General features: G+C 41.1%; 1 protein-coding gene across 1 annotated transcript; it reads right to left on the bottom strand.

The window, feature by feature from the left end:
- Positions 1–489: 489 nt before the first annotated feature.
- On the bottom strand, positions 490–18,956 carry LOC146578322 (uncharacterized). The gene is made up of 7 exons (XM_085258748.1): positions 18,837–18,956; positions 16,202–16,552; positions 13,787–13,894; positions 6,550–6,870; positions 5,012–5,338; positions 2,617–2,940; positions 490–893 (listed from the first exon to the last, which is right to left on the bottom strand). The coding sequence occupies exons 1-7, from the start codon at positions 18,868–18,870 to the stop codon at positions 529–531; spliced, it is 1,830 nt and encodes a 609-aa protein (XP_085114874.1). The 5' UTR covers positions 18,871–18,956; the 3' UTR covers positions 490–528.
- Positions 18,957–20,699: the final 1,743 nt, after the last annotated feature.

Below are 20,699 nucleotides of genomic sequence, written 5' to 3'. Positions count from 1 at the left end.
CGTATGGTGGTAAAGACCTTACTTCATGTATGCCGGATTTTATACGGAGAGATTTTAACAGAACAAGTGACAAAAGGAAAAGAAAAAGAGGGAGACTCAGAGGTGTCAAACTGCGTCTGAGGAGACAACAGGTTGGACTCCCCTGGCCTCTGTAGCTTCTTTCCTCTAGACGAAGGTTTCTAGTTCCAAAGAAAACAGTTTTGTCTCTGCTGCCGTCACTAAACACAATAAGAACTGTTTTATTTGATTCATCTTGATCTCGTTTATATTTTTTTTTATTGCTTGTGTAATAATCAAATGTGTTTGTGAGGGTTTAATGGGTGGGTGTGTGTTTTGTGAGGGGATGCCAAATGTTATAATTATTTTCATAAAGCCAATTTATCTATGGGTATAAATAAAGTAAACTTGAACCCTTAGGTCATGGTAAAATTTAGGCTAACTGTAACCCTGACAGTAAAACCACATTTGACTTAAAACTTGTTGGGCCAGACATTTTGTCCCCACAAGTATAGTGCCAATGTTCTGTCCTCACAAAGATGTGTAAACATGTACACACAAACCTTTGACTTTGAGCTGCACTCTCTTCCTTCTAACCACAGCTCGATTCCTCACAACGTAGCATGCATATCCTCCACTGTCTCTCTCTGTGGGCTGTTTCAGGGTCAGACTGAGGTCTCCAGTTTTCAGCAGGTCTTCATTCATCTTCGTTCGGTCTCTGTAAACCTGGTGCTGTTCTTCAGGCTGGTCAGAGCCGTTCTCATACACATGGACCAACATTACTGGTTCAGGCTCTTTGCATTCCCAAACCACTCTAACATCTCCAGGTAGGTTTTGTGTGGTTTTGAAGGGCAGTTGGACAGACTCCGCCCCCTCCTCCACCTCCACCTGACACACTGAGAGGACAACAAACACAACATGAGCTGTACAAAGTGTGATTGGTGTTCAGAGCAGCATCATGTGACTCTTGTTCTGCACTAAATGAAGCGATGGAGTGGCGCCTCCTTCAGGCAGAGAAACAGCTCATGGAGAGAAATAATTATTAGAGCAAAAACAAGAGTGGAGCTGCAAATAAGGCCGAGAGGAACGCTGCAGAAAACTGTTCATGTGTGAATTCATCACTTCATAGATTTCTTTGAGCACTAAAATCAGAGCTGCTTCTATTTCTAATATGACAGCTGTACATTAGAGCTGCAACACTTTAAATGTGAGCCATAAAAACATGATACTCTACAAGTGCATTCAGCTCTGACACTGTCACATCATGAAGGAGAGGTGGAAATCACTTTGTTACACAAATCAAAGTCAAATCTATCTATCTATCTATCTATCTATCTATCTATATAGATAGACCCCCTCTTATTTTTGGAAAAGGGGGTCTTGGTAGTTCTTTTTTTTTTTCTTTATCTTTAAGTCTGCATGTATCCACAAATACAAGTGGGCTGAATCCTTCTCAACAGCAACTGAAATCACCTTGGTGATGGTGATTAGTAGGGATGGGTACCGGTGTCCGGTGCCATGATGGCGCCGGTTCTGACATGAACGGTAGTAACCAGACCAAAAAGCAGCGCACATTTCGGTGCTTTATTTCGGTGCTTTTTTTTCCTGAGCTGTGATACACTTCTAGCCAATCATTTTACGTTTCCGAGGATAGTAGGCGGGCCCAGGTACGTACATTCTTTTAAAGCAGAGCTACAGATTAAAAATGACCAAGGCGAAGCGGTCAAACTCTGGCTGTACTTCACAGCAAAAGATGCAAACTCAGCAGCAACAATTGCTTTAAGCTGATACTGTGATGCTGTCAAAGGAGGTAACACCTCAAATCCGATGAAACACCTGGCGACGCATAGCGTTTTTTTTAAAGCCGAGAAATGCGCCGTATTTGATAGCTTGCTGCGAGACCTCACACCGAGCACATCTACTGCGGGTGGGTTGCCTGTTATCGGACCCAGATTTAGCAACATCCCCCAAAAACCCGAAGAGGAGAGTCCTGGCCCCTAGCCCTGCCAGTGTAGCAGAAATGATGAGGATGATGAAGCAGCAGCTGTTCTTCTCTGCGTGAGTAGCTTAATGTTGTTCGTGTGTAATTTACGTTGAGTAGGCTAACCACGTTATTACATTAATGCATGTAAGGTGAACTAGCAAACATCATCATAGCTACATGCAGCTGTCTTCTTGTTTGATGGCAGATGCTCCCTTCACCCTGGACAAAAAGGCTAAAATGACCAAAGAAAAAGAGGGAAACAGCTAAATATGAGAGGTTTTTGGACAAAGTTTGTGTTTTTTGCATTGTTTAAGCACTGCTTCCAGCCAAGAATGATACCATATATGCCCCATAGCTGCAGAAAAGGCTGACATTGTTATCTTTTTACAAAAAAAACGCTGAACATGAGAGGTTTTTGGACCAATTTTGTGTTCTCCATTCTTTAAGCACCGGTTTGAGCACCGTTTGAGCACCGGCACCGTTTCAAAAGTACCGGTTTGGCACCGGTATAGGATAAAACCTAAACAATACCCATCCCTAGTGATTAGGAACAGAGGACTCTGACTGATGAGTCAGAGTCCAGAAAGTCTGTCTTCAGTGGCAGCCAGGAAAACAAAACAAACAAAGGACCAAACCTCTGACTTTGAGCAGCAGTGATTTTGTTCTAAGGATGTTTCCACTCCTCCAAACTTCACATATGAAATCTTCGCTGTCCCAGTCTGTGGGGTATTTCAGGGTGAGACTGAGGTCTCCAGTTCTCAGCAGGTCTTTGTTCATCTTCGTTCGGTCTCTGTAAACCTGGTGCTGTTCTTCAGGCTGGTCAGAGCCGTTCTTATACACATGGACCGTTCTGGATCTCCCATCCTTCCACTCCACTTTAGCGTCTTCAGGCAGGTTTTCTGTGGATTTGAAGGGCAGCTGGACGAACTCCACCCCTGAATCCACCTCCACCTGACAGACTGACAGGACAACAAACACAACATTAGAAATGCTGATTAGATGAGAGATGATCCACTGTTACTCACTTTTATGAATACAGATGTGGAATAAAGCAGTTATTAACACAGAGCTGAGCTGCTCAAGAACATTCGTTCAGACAAAGAGAGAGGAGACATCTTACAGACATCACATGTACAAGGATCTACAGGAAGCTCTTTTCTTTCTTTGGACGCTAAACAGAATAAACTTCATACTGACTCTGCAGATCATGAAATGAAGCTCATGTGTAAGTTCAACAAGGAACATCTGTATTCACTCAACAGCCATTAAGCATTAGCTGTTTAAGAGAGGCAGGTGGGTCATTACTCCACCTAAACCTGAATCTCTGTCTCCATGATCATATTCCCACTTTGGAAATTTGCCCTTAAAGTGTTCATTGCTTTACAACATCACCGCCTGCATTAAGTAACATGCAAGAAAACAGTCCACCTTAAAAGCTGCTGCTAGCTGCTGCTTTCACATGTTAATGAGTGAAAATAACAGGCAACAGGTCAAAGGTCATCACAATGAGGAAGGCCTTTACTTCATTTCCATGAACTGTGTGCTTTCTCTCCTTTAACCTTTGACCTCCCCTGCTGAAGAGAACTTTTCTTCTTCTTCTGCTTGATAGAAGAATCAAACAGTGATGTCACAATAATCCATCAGTGTGTTTTGGCCCTGCTCTCTTAAACTTACCGCACTACACTCTTTATGGAAACACATCATTTCCGGTGTGCATTTCAAAATAAAAGCACTCTAACATGTCAGTGGACACAAACACTTGATTTCTAAGGGTCCACGTGGTCACACTGACATAAACATCATCAAATATCATCAGTGTGAGGGGCTGTGCAGACATCCACTTTTCCCTTTTTTGTTACCGGGCAGATTTCAAGCGGATTTCAAAGAGGTGTAACACAGGGGTGGGCAATTCCAGGCCCCGAGGGCCGGTGTCCTGCAGGTTTTAGACCTCACCTTGGGTCAACACACCTGAATCACATGATTAGTTCGTTACCAGGCCCCTGGAGAACTGCAGGAGCTGTCAAAGGAGCTTGCAAAGAAAAGCGTCTGGACTTCTTTAAGTTACTTGAAGACGTTTCACCTCTCATCCAAGAAGCTTCTTCAGTTCTAAGGTCAAATGGTGGAGAGTCCCAGATATAAACCTAGTGGGAGTGACCCCCACAGAGGGACAAAAGGACCCCCTGATGATCATCTAATCACCTGAGCCAAGGTGTGAAAATGGGTGTGGGTCACAATCAGCCAGGGTTTCGGGTGAGCTCATTGTGAAACCTGGCCCCAGCCTATCATGCGAATTCCTGAGATCAGATGGCCCAGGATGTGAGTGGGCGTTAAGGCGTCTGGGAAGGGATCTCAAAACTGGATTATAGATGGCAGAGAGTTGGTGTCGTAAACCCCCGCCTCTGTTCAAAGATGGTCGCTCACAGTGGACATAGATGGCTTCTTTCACTCCTCTTTCAAACCATCTGTCCTCTCTGTCCAAAATGTGAACATTGGCATCCTCGAAAGAGTGTCCTTTATCCTTAAGATGCAGATGGACTGCTGAGTCTTGTCCTGTGGAGGTGGCTCTTCTGTGTTGTGCCATGCGCTTGTGAAGTGGCTGTTTGGTCTCTCCAATGTAGAGGTCTGGGCATTCCTCGCTGCACGGTACAGCATACACCACATTGTTAAGTCTGTGTTTTGGCGTTTTGTCTTTCGGGTGAACCAGTTTTTGTCTGAGCGTGTTGCTGGGTCTGAAATGCATTTGCATAATGACTGAAACCAGCCCACTGAAGGAATAATGGGCATTAATATTCAAATTCTCATGACCATTGAGCAAAGACCACTGATCAATGGCCATGAGTACCATTTGTAGAAAGTTGGTGATTGGCTGCAATCACAGTAAGATGGCAAAAAATGTACCCTTAGTCCTCAATTCAGAGATGGTCTTTCACTGAGATAGTCAGCCTGTTAGTTTCCTGCTGCCTCCATCACTCACACTGATTCACTCTCATTCACACTACATGACCTTTGACCTGTATCTACAGCACTGACCTCTGACTTTCAGCTCCACTTGTTTCTTCAGCAGGATGTTTCCCTCCCTGCTGTAGACGGTGCAGGTGTAGGTCCTGTTGTCTCCATCTGTGGGGTGTTTCAGGGTCAGACTGATGTCTCCAGTTTTAAGCAGGTCTTCATTCATCTTCGTTCGGTTTTTGTAAGCCTGGTGTTGTTCTTCAGTCTGCTCAGAGCCGTTCTGATGAACATAGATCATCCTGCTGCCTTTGTCCTTCCACTCCACTTTAGCGTCTTCAGGCAGGTGAAGTGTGGTTTTGAAGGGCAGCTGGACAGACTCCACCCCTGATTCCACCTCCACCTGGGGGACTGAGAGGACAACAAAGCACAACATGAGCTCGGATGGAGACATTTGTGTTGACTCTAACAGGCTCAATGCAGAGCAACAAACTATTTGAACTGATCCAACTTTATTAACACAGACAAAGATTTGTGCATCAGCTGCTGTTGGCTGCTATAGATATAATCCAGCTGATGTGGAGAACTACATGTGACACTGTGATGCAGCCATGAATCTGACTGATTTCTTTCCATTTTCAAAGGTTGATGCATCAGTTAAAGTCCTTAAAAAGCTCAGAAATAAAGAGAAAGGTTGGTTACAGCAAAAAGAGGCACTGGCAGCCTTTAAGACACAATTTTAATAGCCTTATATTCATATAGTGTATTATTGTATACACAATAATACACAGTAAGACAGGCATAGAGAACAGCACTGACTGGGAGGGGCTGTGAACAGATGACATACTTCAGTTCAACATATAAGACTTTAAGAATTCACAAGCATCTATCTAAAATCTATTTATTTAATCGATCATCTATGGTATTATTATGTGCAATTATAATGCAATGTTCATCTCCCTTAAAAAAAAACAGGCAGCCTTAAAGTATGAAATATTCACATACAAACATATTTGTCTATTGTCTCACTGGCTGATAGTGCCTCATAGAACTCAGTTTGAGCTTGAAGCCATTTATAATGTTTAAGTTGTTTAACGTGTAGGTGCTCACAATAAACAGCTTTTGAATGAAAGCCGGGGAACTTCAGTAGCACAAAATTCTATTCTTTGTGCACATATGCACCAGGCATTTACCATTATTTCCCCCTAAGGTGTTGCCAAAGGTTCCAAGTTAATAGTTGAAAAAGCCGCAGCAATACACAAAAATATAAACCATATTCTACTTGGTGACAACTTCACTTTGAGCCTTTAATCAGAATGCCTTAAGTTGGCTAGTTAAGTACCTGGCTAACATTGCTGTTATGCCATAACTAACTGCTATAATACCCATCACACTCAGTGCATTTCAATAATTTATCCCGCGAGTTTGCTAACTAGCAAAATAATAATTTTAAAATTAGAATATGTAAAGTACATATACTCTAAAATTATTTACTAGGGCTTACTCAAAGTCCCCACTGTGAAAAGGTGAAAATTCTTTTTGCAGACTTTTCAGGTGGATTTGGTCGTTGTCTTATCCATAAGTCTGATCTCTGACTTTTGACCTGTATCTACAGCACTGACCTCTGACAATGAGCAGCACTTCTTTTTTCATCAGAATCTCCCCCCTGTTGTTGTAGACGGTGCAGGTGTAGGTGTCCGTGTCTGTGGGGGGTTTCAGGGTCAGACTGAGGTCTCCAGGTTCCAGTAAGTTTCTCTTCATCTTTGTTCGCCCTCTGTAAAAATGATGCTGTTCTTCAAGCTGGTCAGAGCCGTTCTGATACACGTGGACCTTCCTGTTGTTTTTGTTCTTCCACTCCACTTTAGCGTCTTTAGGCAGGTTAACTGTGGTTTTGCAGGGCAGCTGGACAGACTCCACCCCTGAATCCACCTCCACTTTATAATCTGAGAGGGCAACAAAGCAGAACATGAGCTGTAGTGAACGTTACTAATCATCATCTTCTGACACAGAAATTATTTCTGTCCTCAACCTCAATACGGCATTTGAAAAAAATGATCACAGCATTTTCTAACTAGAACACACTTTGGGTATTATGGTAATTCCACTGCTGTGGGTTTAATCATGTGTGTTTGATAGGCTCTAATTTTTTTAACGTAAATGAACTGTCTTCTGCAACTTAATCACACAGTTACACAGGGTTCTATGCAGGGACTTTTTACTGTATAGATACTTTCCTGAGGAAACATTATTTGAAAACACTGCACCTCCACCTTATAATCTGAGAGGGTTAGTGGACATGGACTGTGCTAATATAATATTAGCGAGTGACTTTAACTGTGTTTTATGCCCAAAAATGGATAAACTTCCCCCACAATCTACTTTGACAAAAAATTCCAAAGCCCTTTGGCAAATTGTAAATGAGCTCGACCTTGTGGACGTCTGGCGACACTATAATCCACTACCTAAGGAGTACACTTTCTACTCTAACCCTCACTTGTCAGCATCTCGTATAGATTATATTTTTATGTCCAAGTGTATCAGTCAGTTAGTTCAGCAGGTAAATATTGGTCATATAGGTCTCTCTGACGAGGCTCCTGTGGTCCTAACTGTTCAACCCATGAGACATATTGAGCCTCCATGTCTTGGAAGATGAGCACACTGTCTCTTTTGGATGAGATATTTATACATTTCATAACAGAGCAAACAACATTATTTTTAGAAATAAATGATAAAGAGGAGATATACCCGAGAACTTTATGGGATATAAGGCTTACATTAGAGGGATGATTATTTCATACACAAGTCATGAAAGAAAACAACGATTAACAAGGCAGTTAGAGATCGAGAATAATATAAAAGAAAGCTGGAGAAACAATATTACGTAACAAAATCAGCTGAAACATTAAGCGAGCCTTTGATTTGATAATGTGAAAGGCTGAAAGAGACGTCCTTCTTGCCAGACGACGGCTTTTTGAATCAGCTAATAAGCCTAAACGCTTTCTGGCTCGTCTTGCAAGGAATACTCCATCAAGTTATTTTATCACAGCTATTGTGGATGTGAATGGTGAGAGGCAAGTAGCAAACCGTCAGATTAATGAGTGCTTTAGAGAACTCTATACAAATTTATACCAGTCTGAGATGGACATAATAAGGCTTAACTCAGGCTTTTTCCTAAACGACTTAGTATTCCCTCAGCTCTCTGAAGATCAGGTTAGCCTGCTGGAGTGTCCATGTGGCTGCTGGAGTCACCCACACATTGATGGAGGTGGATAAAGCTATATCTGCACTCCAGCCAGGGAAATGTCCTGGGGCAGATGGCTTCCCAGTAGAATTTTTTAATGTAATGAAAGTGAAGTTAAATAGTTTATTACTAAGGGTTTTTGATAAAGCATTCGAAGAATTGAAACTCCCAGAATCTATGTACCAGGCTAATATAACATTGATAGCTAGAAAAGATAAGAATCCGGAGTCATGCTCGTCTTACAGGCCTATTAGCCTTCTTGGTGTTGATAATAAGATACTTTCAAAGACACTGGCTCTTAGGCTAGAAAAAGTAATGTGCTCTATCGTGCATGCTGATCAGACAGGCTTTATTAAGGGGAGGAAGATTTGGGTTTGGGAAAAAGTTTCTGAGGTGGATCAAAATTACATACAAATCACCAACAGCATCTGTGTTAACTAACGGCTTGTTATCCTCCCCAATTACATTGAGCAGAGGTACAGCACAAGGTAGCCCATTGTCACCGCTATTATTTGCTTTGGCCATTGAGCCTTTGGCCATTAGACAAAATCCAAGTGTTCATGGAGTTAAAATTGGGGATAGACAACATAAAACTCTGCTCTATGCAGACGATATTCTTCTGGCACTGACTGACCCTGCTAACTCTCTACCTGTTCTTACTAGGTGTATCAAGGACTTTGGTCTTATATCTGGATACAAGGTAGATGTTGATAAATCTGTTATAATGACTGTGTAGTGGAGGGGACATTGAACCTTTATATGTTAAACCTTTTCACTGGGCACCACCAGGTTTTGTATATTTGGAAGTTAAAGTTACACCAAACGTTAGTCACTTATACAGAGAAAATATTAATGGAATGGTTCAAGATCTTTGAGAGATGCTGAGAAGATGGAAGTCACTTCCGATGTTATTTTTGGGAAGAATAAATCTCATTAAGATGGTAATCTTACTGAAAATATTATATCCCACAGGCATGTTGTTTGCCATTTTGAAATCAGAAGATATTAAAGTAATTAATAAGGCTATGGTGGATTTCATTTGGGCAGGAAGAAAACCCAAAATTAAATTGGACACACAATTAGCTTGCCATCACCAGTGTGTGAATGTGTGTGTGAATGGGTGGATGACTGAATGTAGTGTAAAGTGCTTTGGGGTCCATAGGGACTAAGTAAAGCGCTATACAAATACAGGCCATTTACCATTTTACAGTTACCGAAAGATCTGGGCGGGTGAGGAGAGCCAAATATAGAAAATTATGTTCTCTCAATACAAGCGAGGATTCTTTCTTCCTGGATACATGAACGTTCTGATCTGCCAAGGCTAAATATTGAGGAAGTATTATGTAAACCATCCTCACCTGTTAACTTTCTAGGGAAACATCTAAATGACTTACCTCATGGAATAAAGCACAACCCACTGATATATAATGCTATGTGGACGTGGGGAAAATTTAGAAAACCTTTTAACAGCAGCCTTCGGTTTAATATTTTGTCAACGCTTATAAATAATCCAGACCTTCTGCCGCAAAGCATAGGGTCGAGCTTTGTGGGATGGCATAAAGTAGGTGTGAAGAGGTTTTATGACCTCTTTAAACATGGTGAGTTTAAATCATTTGAATCCTTGAAGTCCCAGTATTCTATGTCAAAGACTGAGTTTTATAAGCATTTGCAATTGAGAAATTATGTGTCAAAAAATGCTAAATGATTACAAATCTCAACAGCCTCTTTTCAGTTGGAGATTTCTTCTGGATAAAGGGGAGCATAAACATTTTGTATCAAAGTTTTATTCAGAGATTTATGCCCTAATTGTGCACAAATTAGCATGGTTGAGAAAATCTTGGGGGACGCTGCTTAAATGTGAAATAGATATACAGGCATGGGACAAAATCCTGCTCCTTCCATCTAAAATCTCTGTTTGTAACAGATTTAAAGAACTGCAGTACAAAATCCTGCACAATGTGCATATTTCTCTGTATATTTATGGTAAGTATAATATGGGAACATCTCCAAATTGTCTCAAGTGTAAGGCCAGAGTGGGCACTAGATTGCTTGTGGGAATGCTATTATTCAGTCATTTTGGAAAAAGGTCTGCGCCAATATTAGTACAGCCATTGGTCATCAGGCGACAGAAAACCCATTAATGCATTCATTTGGATATATTCCTGTCTCACTGGTACAACATGAGCATGTAATTCAGTCACTGTTAATGTTGGCCAGGAAAAGCATCATGTTGAGATGGGTGGGGGCTGAGCCTCCCTCCATTTCTCTATGGAAGTCGCTCATCATTGATGTCATGACTCTGATCAGGCTGGGACACTATATTGATGGGAGCTCCCGAATTATTGTGGACAAATGGAAGAAACCACTGGAAGCACTGGGAGTAACCTGTAAACTGGATTCTAATGGACAACAATTCTGGACATAAATAATCACAAGTTCTCTGTGGACTCTGGAGAATGTGTAATACTCTAGGGCTGTGCAGTGTTACTGTTTTGGATGTGAACCAGTCTTGTATTTGTTGGGGGAAAAAAAGTTAAATAAAAGTCTTAAAAAAAGAAAACACTGCATACTTTTTCATTTCAGACGATACAAAGATTTTTTTTCATGTATAATGAAAGATGACAATTAAACTGTAGCCACGCCTTAATGACATAGGCCTAAATGAACTTTAATTTCCTTTTCCCAAATTTATATAAAACAAAGGTTAATGTGCCCTAAAAATCTAAAAAACACAACAAAACATGGTGTCTCAATAGATAGTGACGTTGAATGCATTACCTCGGCCTCCAGTAACACTCTGAAGAACCTTGGAGTCGTCTTTTTAACCAGGATATGACCTTTCTGACACATTTTTGCTGTTAAAAAGATCATCTGATTGTTGGGGTTTCCTCCAAATTATTGTACGGTTTTAAGTACAATAAAGCATTCTGAGCTCGGCCAGAGGCTGACTTTATCCCTTATGACGTACCTACTTTTAAAATAAACATTTACTCAGTTGTAGTCACAGAGAAATGGCACATTCTTGAAAAATACTTTGACTTGGATGGTTCGCTATAGAAGATTTTCTCAGTATCACTGTTGGCTCTTTGCCTTATAATACAAAAAAACATTAATGCCACTGTTTTGATTTGGGACTACATAAAAATGAATTGAATTTCATATGTTTTGAACTTTCAATGTAAACCTTGTCACCAAATAAAACATAACAAAAGTTGTGTGTATGAGGTGATGTTAACAAAAGTTACGTTTTGAAAATGTAAAATAACTGGATAAAACTTTACAGGCAGTTTGACAATTCAGACATTTCTGAATAGTTTTCTGGGTTGTTACTTGCTAAGACCCCAGTTTGAATTATGAGCATGGCCTTCATTTTTTTGTTAGATTCAATTTAATATTTGAAATTATTCTTTAGATTTATTTAAATTCTTACAAATTTTACAAGTCTTCAGCAACTTATAATTTCTCTATATTGTTTATTTCAGAGGCCAGACTTTTATCTAGTTTCTCTTCTTTTAAGTGCTCTGCTGTCTTTATGAAGGTGTTTCAAAGTTGTTCCTTGGAGAATGTTTTTCAAGCTAAATTAAAGCGTTAGACCAGTGTTAACTTACCTCTGCCAGTCCTTGATATCTATTATTGAGTGATTTGTATATATTGTGCTTTTTCTTAAATCTGTAAATCTGTAACATATTGTTTAGTCTAGTTAATAGTCTGTTACTGTTACTGGATTGTGGCAACTGTAACCCACATAATTTAGGGATTAATAAAGTACGCTGATTCTGATCGAGCATGATAGATGTGCGTGGGTGTGTAACTCTTATCAGCTTTTTTGAGCTATGTTTCATGGGGGCTGGCCTGGGTCTTTGGAAATGGGAACAACAAACAACTTGTTTTTAATTGTGTCGTTCTGGGTTTTTTTTTTTTTTTTTTGTCTTTCATGTAGTAGATGTTTTATATATTTTTGTTAAAAAAGTGTGTCAGCATGTTCTGTCAGGTCATTTCACCAAGTAGAAATTTCTACTTGGTATATTTTGTATATATATTTGTTAAGTTACACTTAAGTTTGAGATGTACAGAGCAAGTAAGGAAAGCTAAACAAAAATACAGGGGTTCACAGTCGTCAGTTTACTGCATTTTAAAACAATGCAATCCATGCATTATTAGTAAAATTACTGTTAAGACATTTATTTAATACATTTTAGCAAATTGTGCTATTAAAGTTTTTATTTATTTATTCATCTTCAGGATTCAGACGATTCTTCCCCATAAATTTTGCATATGATGATGATATGATGCATATGATGAACGCTTATCTCCAAAGCCGAGGTCAGACGGCAGGTCTGGGCCCAGCGCATGCTGGAGAACTGGATATGCTGTCTACACTGGCTTACTCTCACCCTACTCACCCTGTTGTTTGTCATGTGCTTTTGTGCTGAGGTGTTTTTTTCTGTTCTCAAACTGTTCTCCCATCAGGAGCTCAGTCTGGGTGGAGCTTATTTCTCCCCCTCTTACCTCATGTTGTGTATTTTCGCTGTTTTTCTTTTCAGCCTACCTCTCTGACCTGTCTCCCCGATGTGATGTTGTGTAAGTATGTTTGGTTGGACGGTTCCTTTGTGAGTGCGCATGCGCCAACCAGCATGCTGCCTGCTGTAACCCATAATTTCCTTCGGGATCAATAAAGTATTTCTGATTCTGATCATAACTAAATACATACATACTGGAGGTTGGGCTCTTATTTGGGGTACATGTACCAGTTGTTGGATTTGGAGTGGGTTTTTGAAACAGAGTATAAAAATAAACCACAATAGTATTATACTGTACTAAGATTACATGGCAGACAACTTGAGTAAGCAGGCAGGACTGTGATTTTTACTCCCATTACTGTTAATTTATTGGGGAAAAAATTGCCATGCCATGCTTTCATGTTCATGAAACATTATTTATCAATAACCGTAGAATGCAAACATCACATTTTGCTTTCTGCTTGTCCAGTGTGCATAACCCCTGTTGTTATATTTATAGAGCTCATGAATGAACTTTAATTAGCACTGCTCTCCCTAGTGGATGCACACGAGATTACCACTGGTTTTCATAAATGCTGTTAACATTCATGGTAACATTGTTCACATAACAAGTGGAGGATGTCATTAGAGTTAGGTCAGCCAGAAATCAGTCAGGAATCCACCAGTTATCTGTGATGGTCCTGTCAAGAATGAGGCAGCAATTGAAAGATGCTGTATTTGTATCTGCAGCATTACTATGATGACAACCACACACTCTGGGTAGTACTGGATTGCAATGTAAAACCAGTCGATCCGATTAATGGACAAGTAACTAATGGAAAAGGGGCTAGTCTCAGTCAGATTGTGTCTCAGTTTGTTCCTGATGTGTTCCTGACTCGTTCTTTGGTAACTCGTCTGCAGCGTCCTGTAAAGTGCTGCAGACATGTTGGATGAAGAGCAGAAGAACAGACAGACTGAGCCTCCACAGTCGGCCATGCCTCACACACATCAGCACAGAAACCATGAAGATCTCATGTGTCTGCTCTGAACAGTCAAGGAGCCACCAGATGACTCCTGCTAACCAGTGGTATTATGGGTAGTGTAGTAGGAGACACTCACCTGACATGAAATAGTGCCGGAAATAAAAAAGAAGACCTCCAGAAACCACAAGAAGAACCAGGAGAACCAGGAGAACCAGGAGAGCTGTGGCCCAGGATGGAAACTGTTCTGTAGAGAAACATAAAGAAAATAGCAACATGACCTTTGACCTACAGCTGCATTCCTGATCTCTAACTCTATCCTCTAATCATATAAAAATATTCTCTGACTCTTTTTGTTTTGAATGGCAGCTAAACTGTACTCTATGAACTATTGCTATGGTTACCAACAATTGAGAGATCATAATAAATGTCAAATCATTAAAATCTCTGGTTACAATAAGAAACGCTGATTCCAACACATTTCTTAAAACAAAACAAATAAACCCTTAACAGTTTCATGTAACTGCTGACCAATGGAAAAAGTAAAAAATACATTAGAAATATATTCACAGACGTGTGTGTCAATACTAAGGTGTTCTAATTTTCTTTCTTATGAAGCAACAAACTATTTCTCCAGGCTAAATGATGATCTTCTAATTTTGTGATATGCCATTTCCTCTCCAGCTTATCAGTTATCTGCTTTAAGCTACGTGTTTGAGAATTATATACCGTATTTTCACAACCATAAGGCGCACTTAAAAGTCTTAGATTTTCTTCAAAAAGTACGGCGCGCCCTATAGCGCAGTGCGCCCTTTGTGTTGTAAGGAGGACGTAGTAGAGAACACCATGAGAACGCTAAAGGGTGAAGTGTGTGCGTTGACTTTATCGCACATACCTGTATAAAAGAACAGGTATGTGCGTTATGCAGGACACCGTTGTTTTAACAACCCTGAAAATGGCAAAGAGACACGCTTACGAAGCACAGTTTAAACTGAAGGCCATCAGCTACGCGGAGGAACATGGAAATCGAGCAGCGGCGAGAGAATTTAAGATTAATGAATCGATGGTTCGCAAATGGAGGAAGCTAGAAAACAAGCTCCGGCAGGTCAAGAAAACGCAGCTGAGTTTCCGCGGACATAAGGCGATCATCGAGCAAAGAACGAGCGGGAGAAGCGTTTCGACGGTCACCATTCGGCTAAAAGCAGTTTCACTTTCACTTTTTATGAAACCGTGCCATTTTTCCATCCGGACCAGGACTACGGTAGCGCAGCAACTTCCAGCGGATTATAAGGAAAAGCTGGCCATCTTCCGCTCCTACTGCAGCAAACACATCGGCGACAAACACATCCAGCGATGGATGACCGATGGAGACCACAGTTTCACCAAGAGTGGAAGGCAGCGCCCGGCGAGTTACGCCACAATTTGCCAATGGATTGTAGATGCTTGGGCTAACATGTCTGCTGGCACTGTTGTTCGAGCTTTCGCAAAAGCCGGCATCATTTCCGAGGAGCCGCACGGCACGGAAAGTGACTCTGACAGTGAAGAAAGTGAACCTGGCATGTTTGATGGAGATTTAGCGCAGCTGTTCAATTCAGACACAGAGGATGAGGACTTCGATGGGTTTGATTGATGATAAAAATGTGAGTACCAAACTTTGTTTTGCTCCTGCTTTATTTTTAAATACGCATACGGTACTTGTATGCGCCCTATGATCCAGTGCGCCTTATGTGTGTGTGTTAAATACAGTAATGGCACACATAACTGAGACTGCGCCTTTTAGCACAGTGCGCCTTATGGTCGTGAAAATACGGTAATAACAAATCTTCAACTCAGTTCTTATGAAGGTAATCAGAATCAGAATCAGAATCAGAATACTTTATTGATCCCTGGGGGAAATTATTTTTTGTTACAGTGCTCCATTTTAAACCACCAGGATCCTGTTTTCGCTTCTCAACAAACGTCTTCAACGCCCTGAGGTCTACCCACCACACTTCTATTCATCTGAAACCCTTAACTCATTGATGCTGTTCTTCACCACGTTCATTAATAACATTCACCAGCAACTCAGTTCGAATGTTGTGTCTATCTCCTCTTCAGACCCTTTTCTCCATTTTGAACCTTTCATGTTCCTAATACATCTGACATTTCTGAGTTCATATATAAATCAAAGCCGGCCACATCTCATCTTTATCCTCTGCCTACAGCACTTGTGAAATATTGGCTCTCTTCCTTACTTCCACTCATCTCTGCCATCATTCACTCTTCACTCACCACAAGAGAAGAACAACAATCATCTCAAGGCGCTTAATATTAAAAGGTAAAGACCCTCCAGCAGAATCAGGCTCTCAGAGTGGTGTAAAAATAGATGGGCGAAGAATAAACACCAAAGAAAAACCCTTCCAACTCAATCTCTCCACCTACCCAGTCATTTTTGTCTTTGCTTTTTTTTGCCTTACATTTGACCAATTATTCCCTTCAGTTTGACCCCTGACCTTTGTCCATAGCGCTGACTTTTGACCTATAAGTACAGCAAGTATTTGGGTTTGTGTCTGACCTTTGACCTGCAGCTGTATATCTATCAGTCTCCTTTCTTCTCTTCCATCACTGATGGAGCAGGTGTAGTTGCCGCTGTCAGTCAGTTGTGGTTTTCTCAGAGTGAGGCTGAAGTTTCCAGTGTTCAGAGCATCAGGCCTCATCGATGTGCGCCCGCTGTAACCCTGGTTTTGCTCTCCAAGATCATCTCCTTCTTTTCGTCGTAGATGGACAGATTTGTTATAAAGATCTTCGTGAGTCCACATCACGGTGGAGTCATTCTCAGGTATTAAACCTGAGAACTCACAGGGCAGCAGGACAGACTCTGCCCCCTCATTCACCTCCACCACCACAGCCAGGGCATGCTGGGAAACTGAGGACAGGAACAGAAACACAAATGAACTCCATGCTGTGCAGGAAGCAGAGAGACCAGCATGAGCAAGACCTCACAAGGCTTGAAGAAGTCTTTAGGATGTATTCCACCAAAGCAAGACATGGTCTGTTATTCATTTCAGGAGAGTAAAATCATTTGGTGTATTTAATTATAAATGATTTTTGCTAAGTCTACAGTTAATGTTGGAATATACACCTCTTCCTGGTCTTTATTTTACAGTCCTGATCCAAAGTTTAAGACACTTCAAAAATGGCAAAAAATCGTATTTTTCATGTTTGGATCTTAACAAGGTTCCAAGTTGAGCTTCAACATGCAACAAGAAGAAATGGGAGTGAGACAAAACATTTTTTGAGCATTTAATTTATTGAAAACAACGCTTAAAGTGAAACAGGCTGTTTAACAGCTGATCAATAGTTTAGGCCCACATGCCTTTAAGAGGCCAAATCTGGGCAAAAATGTGGATTCGCTGTTTTTTCTGTCCGGTAATCTCACTGTCATGATGCTCTGATGGCAAAGGCAAAAAAAACTTTCCCTTTTTGAATGTGGTCAGTTTGTTGAATTGCATAAGAAGTGAGAAAATAATTTAGGGCAAGAAATCATCCCAGGCTACTCATGATTGGCAAAGGCAGGTCATGTGGAGAGAAGTACACCCAAGCGCAGATAAACAGAACAAAAAAACTGCACAAAAAAGCTACTAAAACAACATGGAAGGGGAAACTAAGAAAAACTAACTAAACAGGGGAAAGCTAAACACGAGAAAACCACAATAGAGGAAATTGGAGCAACCTGGGGACTTGGAACCACGAGGAATCAAATATTGGCCGACAACCCAACGAGGAACAAAGGAAACACCCACAATATATACACAGAGGGCTACGAGGTGTGGTGGAAGATTTCTTTTCTGATGTATTAATCACATATTTTAATCATATCACTTTAGTAAAGCAAGATCACTGCTGTCACCACTTGTATGTATGCATGTATAATGTTATCACAAGTGGGTTTATTGCACTTTCACAGAGGGCCCATTGTAAAGTTCAAGAGATCCATCCATAGAGTGGCAGGGGGTCAAGGATGAGCTGGACTGGATATATGATGTTCTTTCTTTGAGAGTGTTTGGGAAGGTATAAAAGAGTTTCAGGCGGTGTCAATATTCAGACAACCATTTTGGTGTTTGACCTGAATGTTTTCTCCACTGCTGTGTTTTTCTTTTTTTAGTAAACCTCACTTCAAAAGAGATGCTCATCTGGTGGTTGCAATTTTATTTAAGATTTTCCACAACAGAGGGAATACACAACAGGAGGGAGACATAGCTGAACATAATCTGACATGATGAACCAAAGGAAGCAAAACTCAAAACACTGAACGTGGGATGCAAGACTGTCTAAATAAAAGAGGAAACAAGAGGCATTTACAAAGACGCAGACTTCACACTGTGATGTGGAGACATGACTGACTAGGGAAACTGATGCAACATGAGAATAACTAAACGTGGGACAGAAAACTAGAAACTATAAATATAACGCAAGCAGAAATCAATAAAGAGAACCAAACCTATACTAGAGACATGAAACACTTAACAGCACAGGAACAAAACCTAAGAAGGAGAAATTACCAAAATATATCCAGAAACGAATGAAACGAAGCATATTAGTAATCAAAAAACACAAACATGGAGTCACCAGACTCCGGACCTTGGCAAAAACACTAATTATGTAGATTAGGACGGTCACAATATCAGATTACCACATGCCCAAATTATCATGATCACAAGAATTCCTGACAATGTTCTTATCTCAATGTCTGTGCAGAAACAGAAAGAAAATATTAGTCAAATTAAATGTTAAATGTCTTTTCAGCCTCTTGCTCTTTCTCAAGTGGATAAACCTGTTTCTGTTTTCTGCTGTACTCATGATCTTTCCCCAACACACACACACGCACACACACACACACACACACACACGCACGCACGCACGCACGCACGCACGCACACACACACACACACACACACACACACACACACACACGTCCCCCTCTTCCCCTCTACTTGACTGACTGTGATGCATCTGCACAAAACAAAACTTTGTAGAATCGCTTAAAACTAAATAATTTAACCAATAAACAGTTAACAGACTCTAATCCAGTAACTGACTCTTACTCAGGCATCCATGAAACATATTTCCATGGCTGCTGTAAACATTTCCTGCCTGAAATAGGCAGTTTACTCACTTCGAGACTTTTAAATATATTCGGAGTTTCTTACCGAGGAGCAGGAACGACAGCAAGTTTTTCATCATCCTTCAAAGAAGGACAGCAAACACAGAGTCCTGATCACTCCGCTCATAACTGAGTGAATCCACATCTCAAAACTCTGCCATTCCTGCCTCACTGCTAACGAACAGAGAGGATTTCCTGCTGGGCTGTGATCCAGTAAACTGGTTCAACATGCTCAGAGGCTGAACTTGAAGTTGATAAACCCTCCAGGGCGTGGGTGCATGATTCACCGTGGAAAGAGCAGAGCCTCCATTTGGTTTGAGTTTATTGAAAGAACCACATAAGTTTGAAATAATGCCACATATTTGAACTGGATCAATAACAGATAAGAAAGGTTATCAGAACATCATCAGCATCTGAATCCCAACATTAAGGTGGAGGTGAAAGAAACCCTGCTTGTCTCCAGGTGCAGCTGAGTTTGAGAGAAGTGCTCAGGGACCGTCTACAAAGTGCAACACCACAAAAACATGTTGCTGCTTCACTGATATACAGTGGTGTTTCTCCCAGATCACTTTATACTGCACGGCCATCTGGTCCTATCAATCATTCTGCCATAATAAATAAAAATGTGAATTTTTAAACTGTCTTGATGCATGCTCCAACAAACATATACAGTATTGTACAGAGAACGATGTGTAGTGAAATGTTCTTGTGTGTGTGCTGCAGACAAAGCCACGCCATTCCAGGGTTTTTTGGTTAGCATGAGGGGTGAAGCCAGGATCATTACTGGATACTGGGTGGGAATCAAACTTGCAACTCCTGCTTCAAAGATGTGTAGTTTTACCACTGCACTACCCAGCTACTCAGTCATCAAGGTAAGGTTTATTTGGAGATAGACTTAAACCAATCAAAAGGAAACATTTGAAAGAATCCAAACTAAAGTGAAAGAAGAAAATCCTCTGAGGAAACTCACTGAAACTGAAGTGAAGCCAAAGAAAAAGTCCAAATGAAATCCAAATAAAAGTCAGTAGAAAATACAAAGTAGAATAAGTGAGCTTTGGATGCTGCTCTGGGACTTTGTTTAAAGAGGTTCAGTGTGGACTTGAACTCACTGATCCTCCAAACATCAAATGAGTGAACATCAGGAACACATCTGCACTCTGGCTCCATTTATGTGAGAAAGAGTCTGAAGGTGTTTGTGCTCCTTCACAGCTCCGTCTCAGGAGCTTCATCCACCTCAAACAGCAGGAACAACACTTGGTGAGGACACCAGCCACAGACTGAACGACTATAGACCAGTTGCACTCACTCCAATCATTGTGAAGTTCTTTGAGAGAGTGGTGCTGGCCTACATCCAGAGCAACATCACAGACACTCTGGACCCCCTGCAGTATGCCTACCAGTCCAATAAGTCCACGTCAGACATCATCGCTGCTGCCCTTCACTATTCACTCTCCCACTCGGAAAACAAAGACAAAGAAAACAATACTGTCATCCCACACAAACTCACTCACAAGCTGGCAACACTCGGCCTGCACCCCACCCTATGTGACTGGCTACAGGACTTTTTGACTGGCAGGCCTCAGTCTGTCAGGATCGGCAACAGGACTTCAGCCAGCATTATTACAAACACTGGTGTCCAACAAGGTTGCATCCTCTACACCGTGTGCACCCACAACTGTTTCACCTCCAACAAAGACAACATCATTTTGAAGTTCGCAGACGACACTGCTGTGATTGGTTGCATCACTGGAGGAGACGAAGCGGCTTATAGGAGAGAGGAGGCCGGTCTGGTGTCATGGTGTGAGGACAACAACCTCACCCTCAACACTGACAAGACAAAGGAGACGATACTGGACATGAGGAAGAAGAGGAGGCCTCACCCACCGCTGTCTATCCAGGGCCTAGAAGT

The sequence above is a fragment of the Mchenga conophoros genome, linkage group LG3 (genome assembly GCF_057382185.1).
Source record: "Mchenga conophoros isolate Kocher_MC1m ecotype Shallow Benthic linkage group LG3, M_conophoros_male_GT1.1, whole genome shotgun sequence".
NCBI lineage: Eukaryota > Metazoa > Chordata > Actinopteri > Cichliformes > Cichlidae > Mchenga > Mchenga conophoros.
Note: the sequence above shows the minus strand (reverse complement) of the source record. Positions and strands in the feature narration are given on the sequence as shown.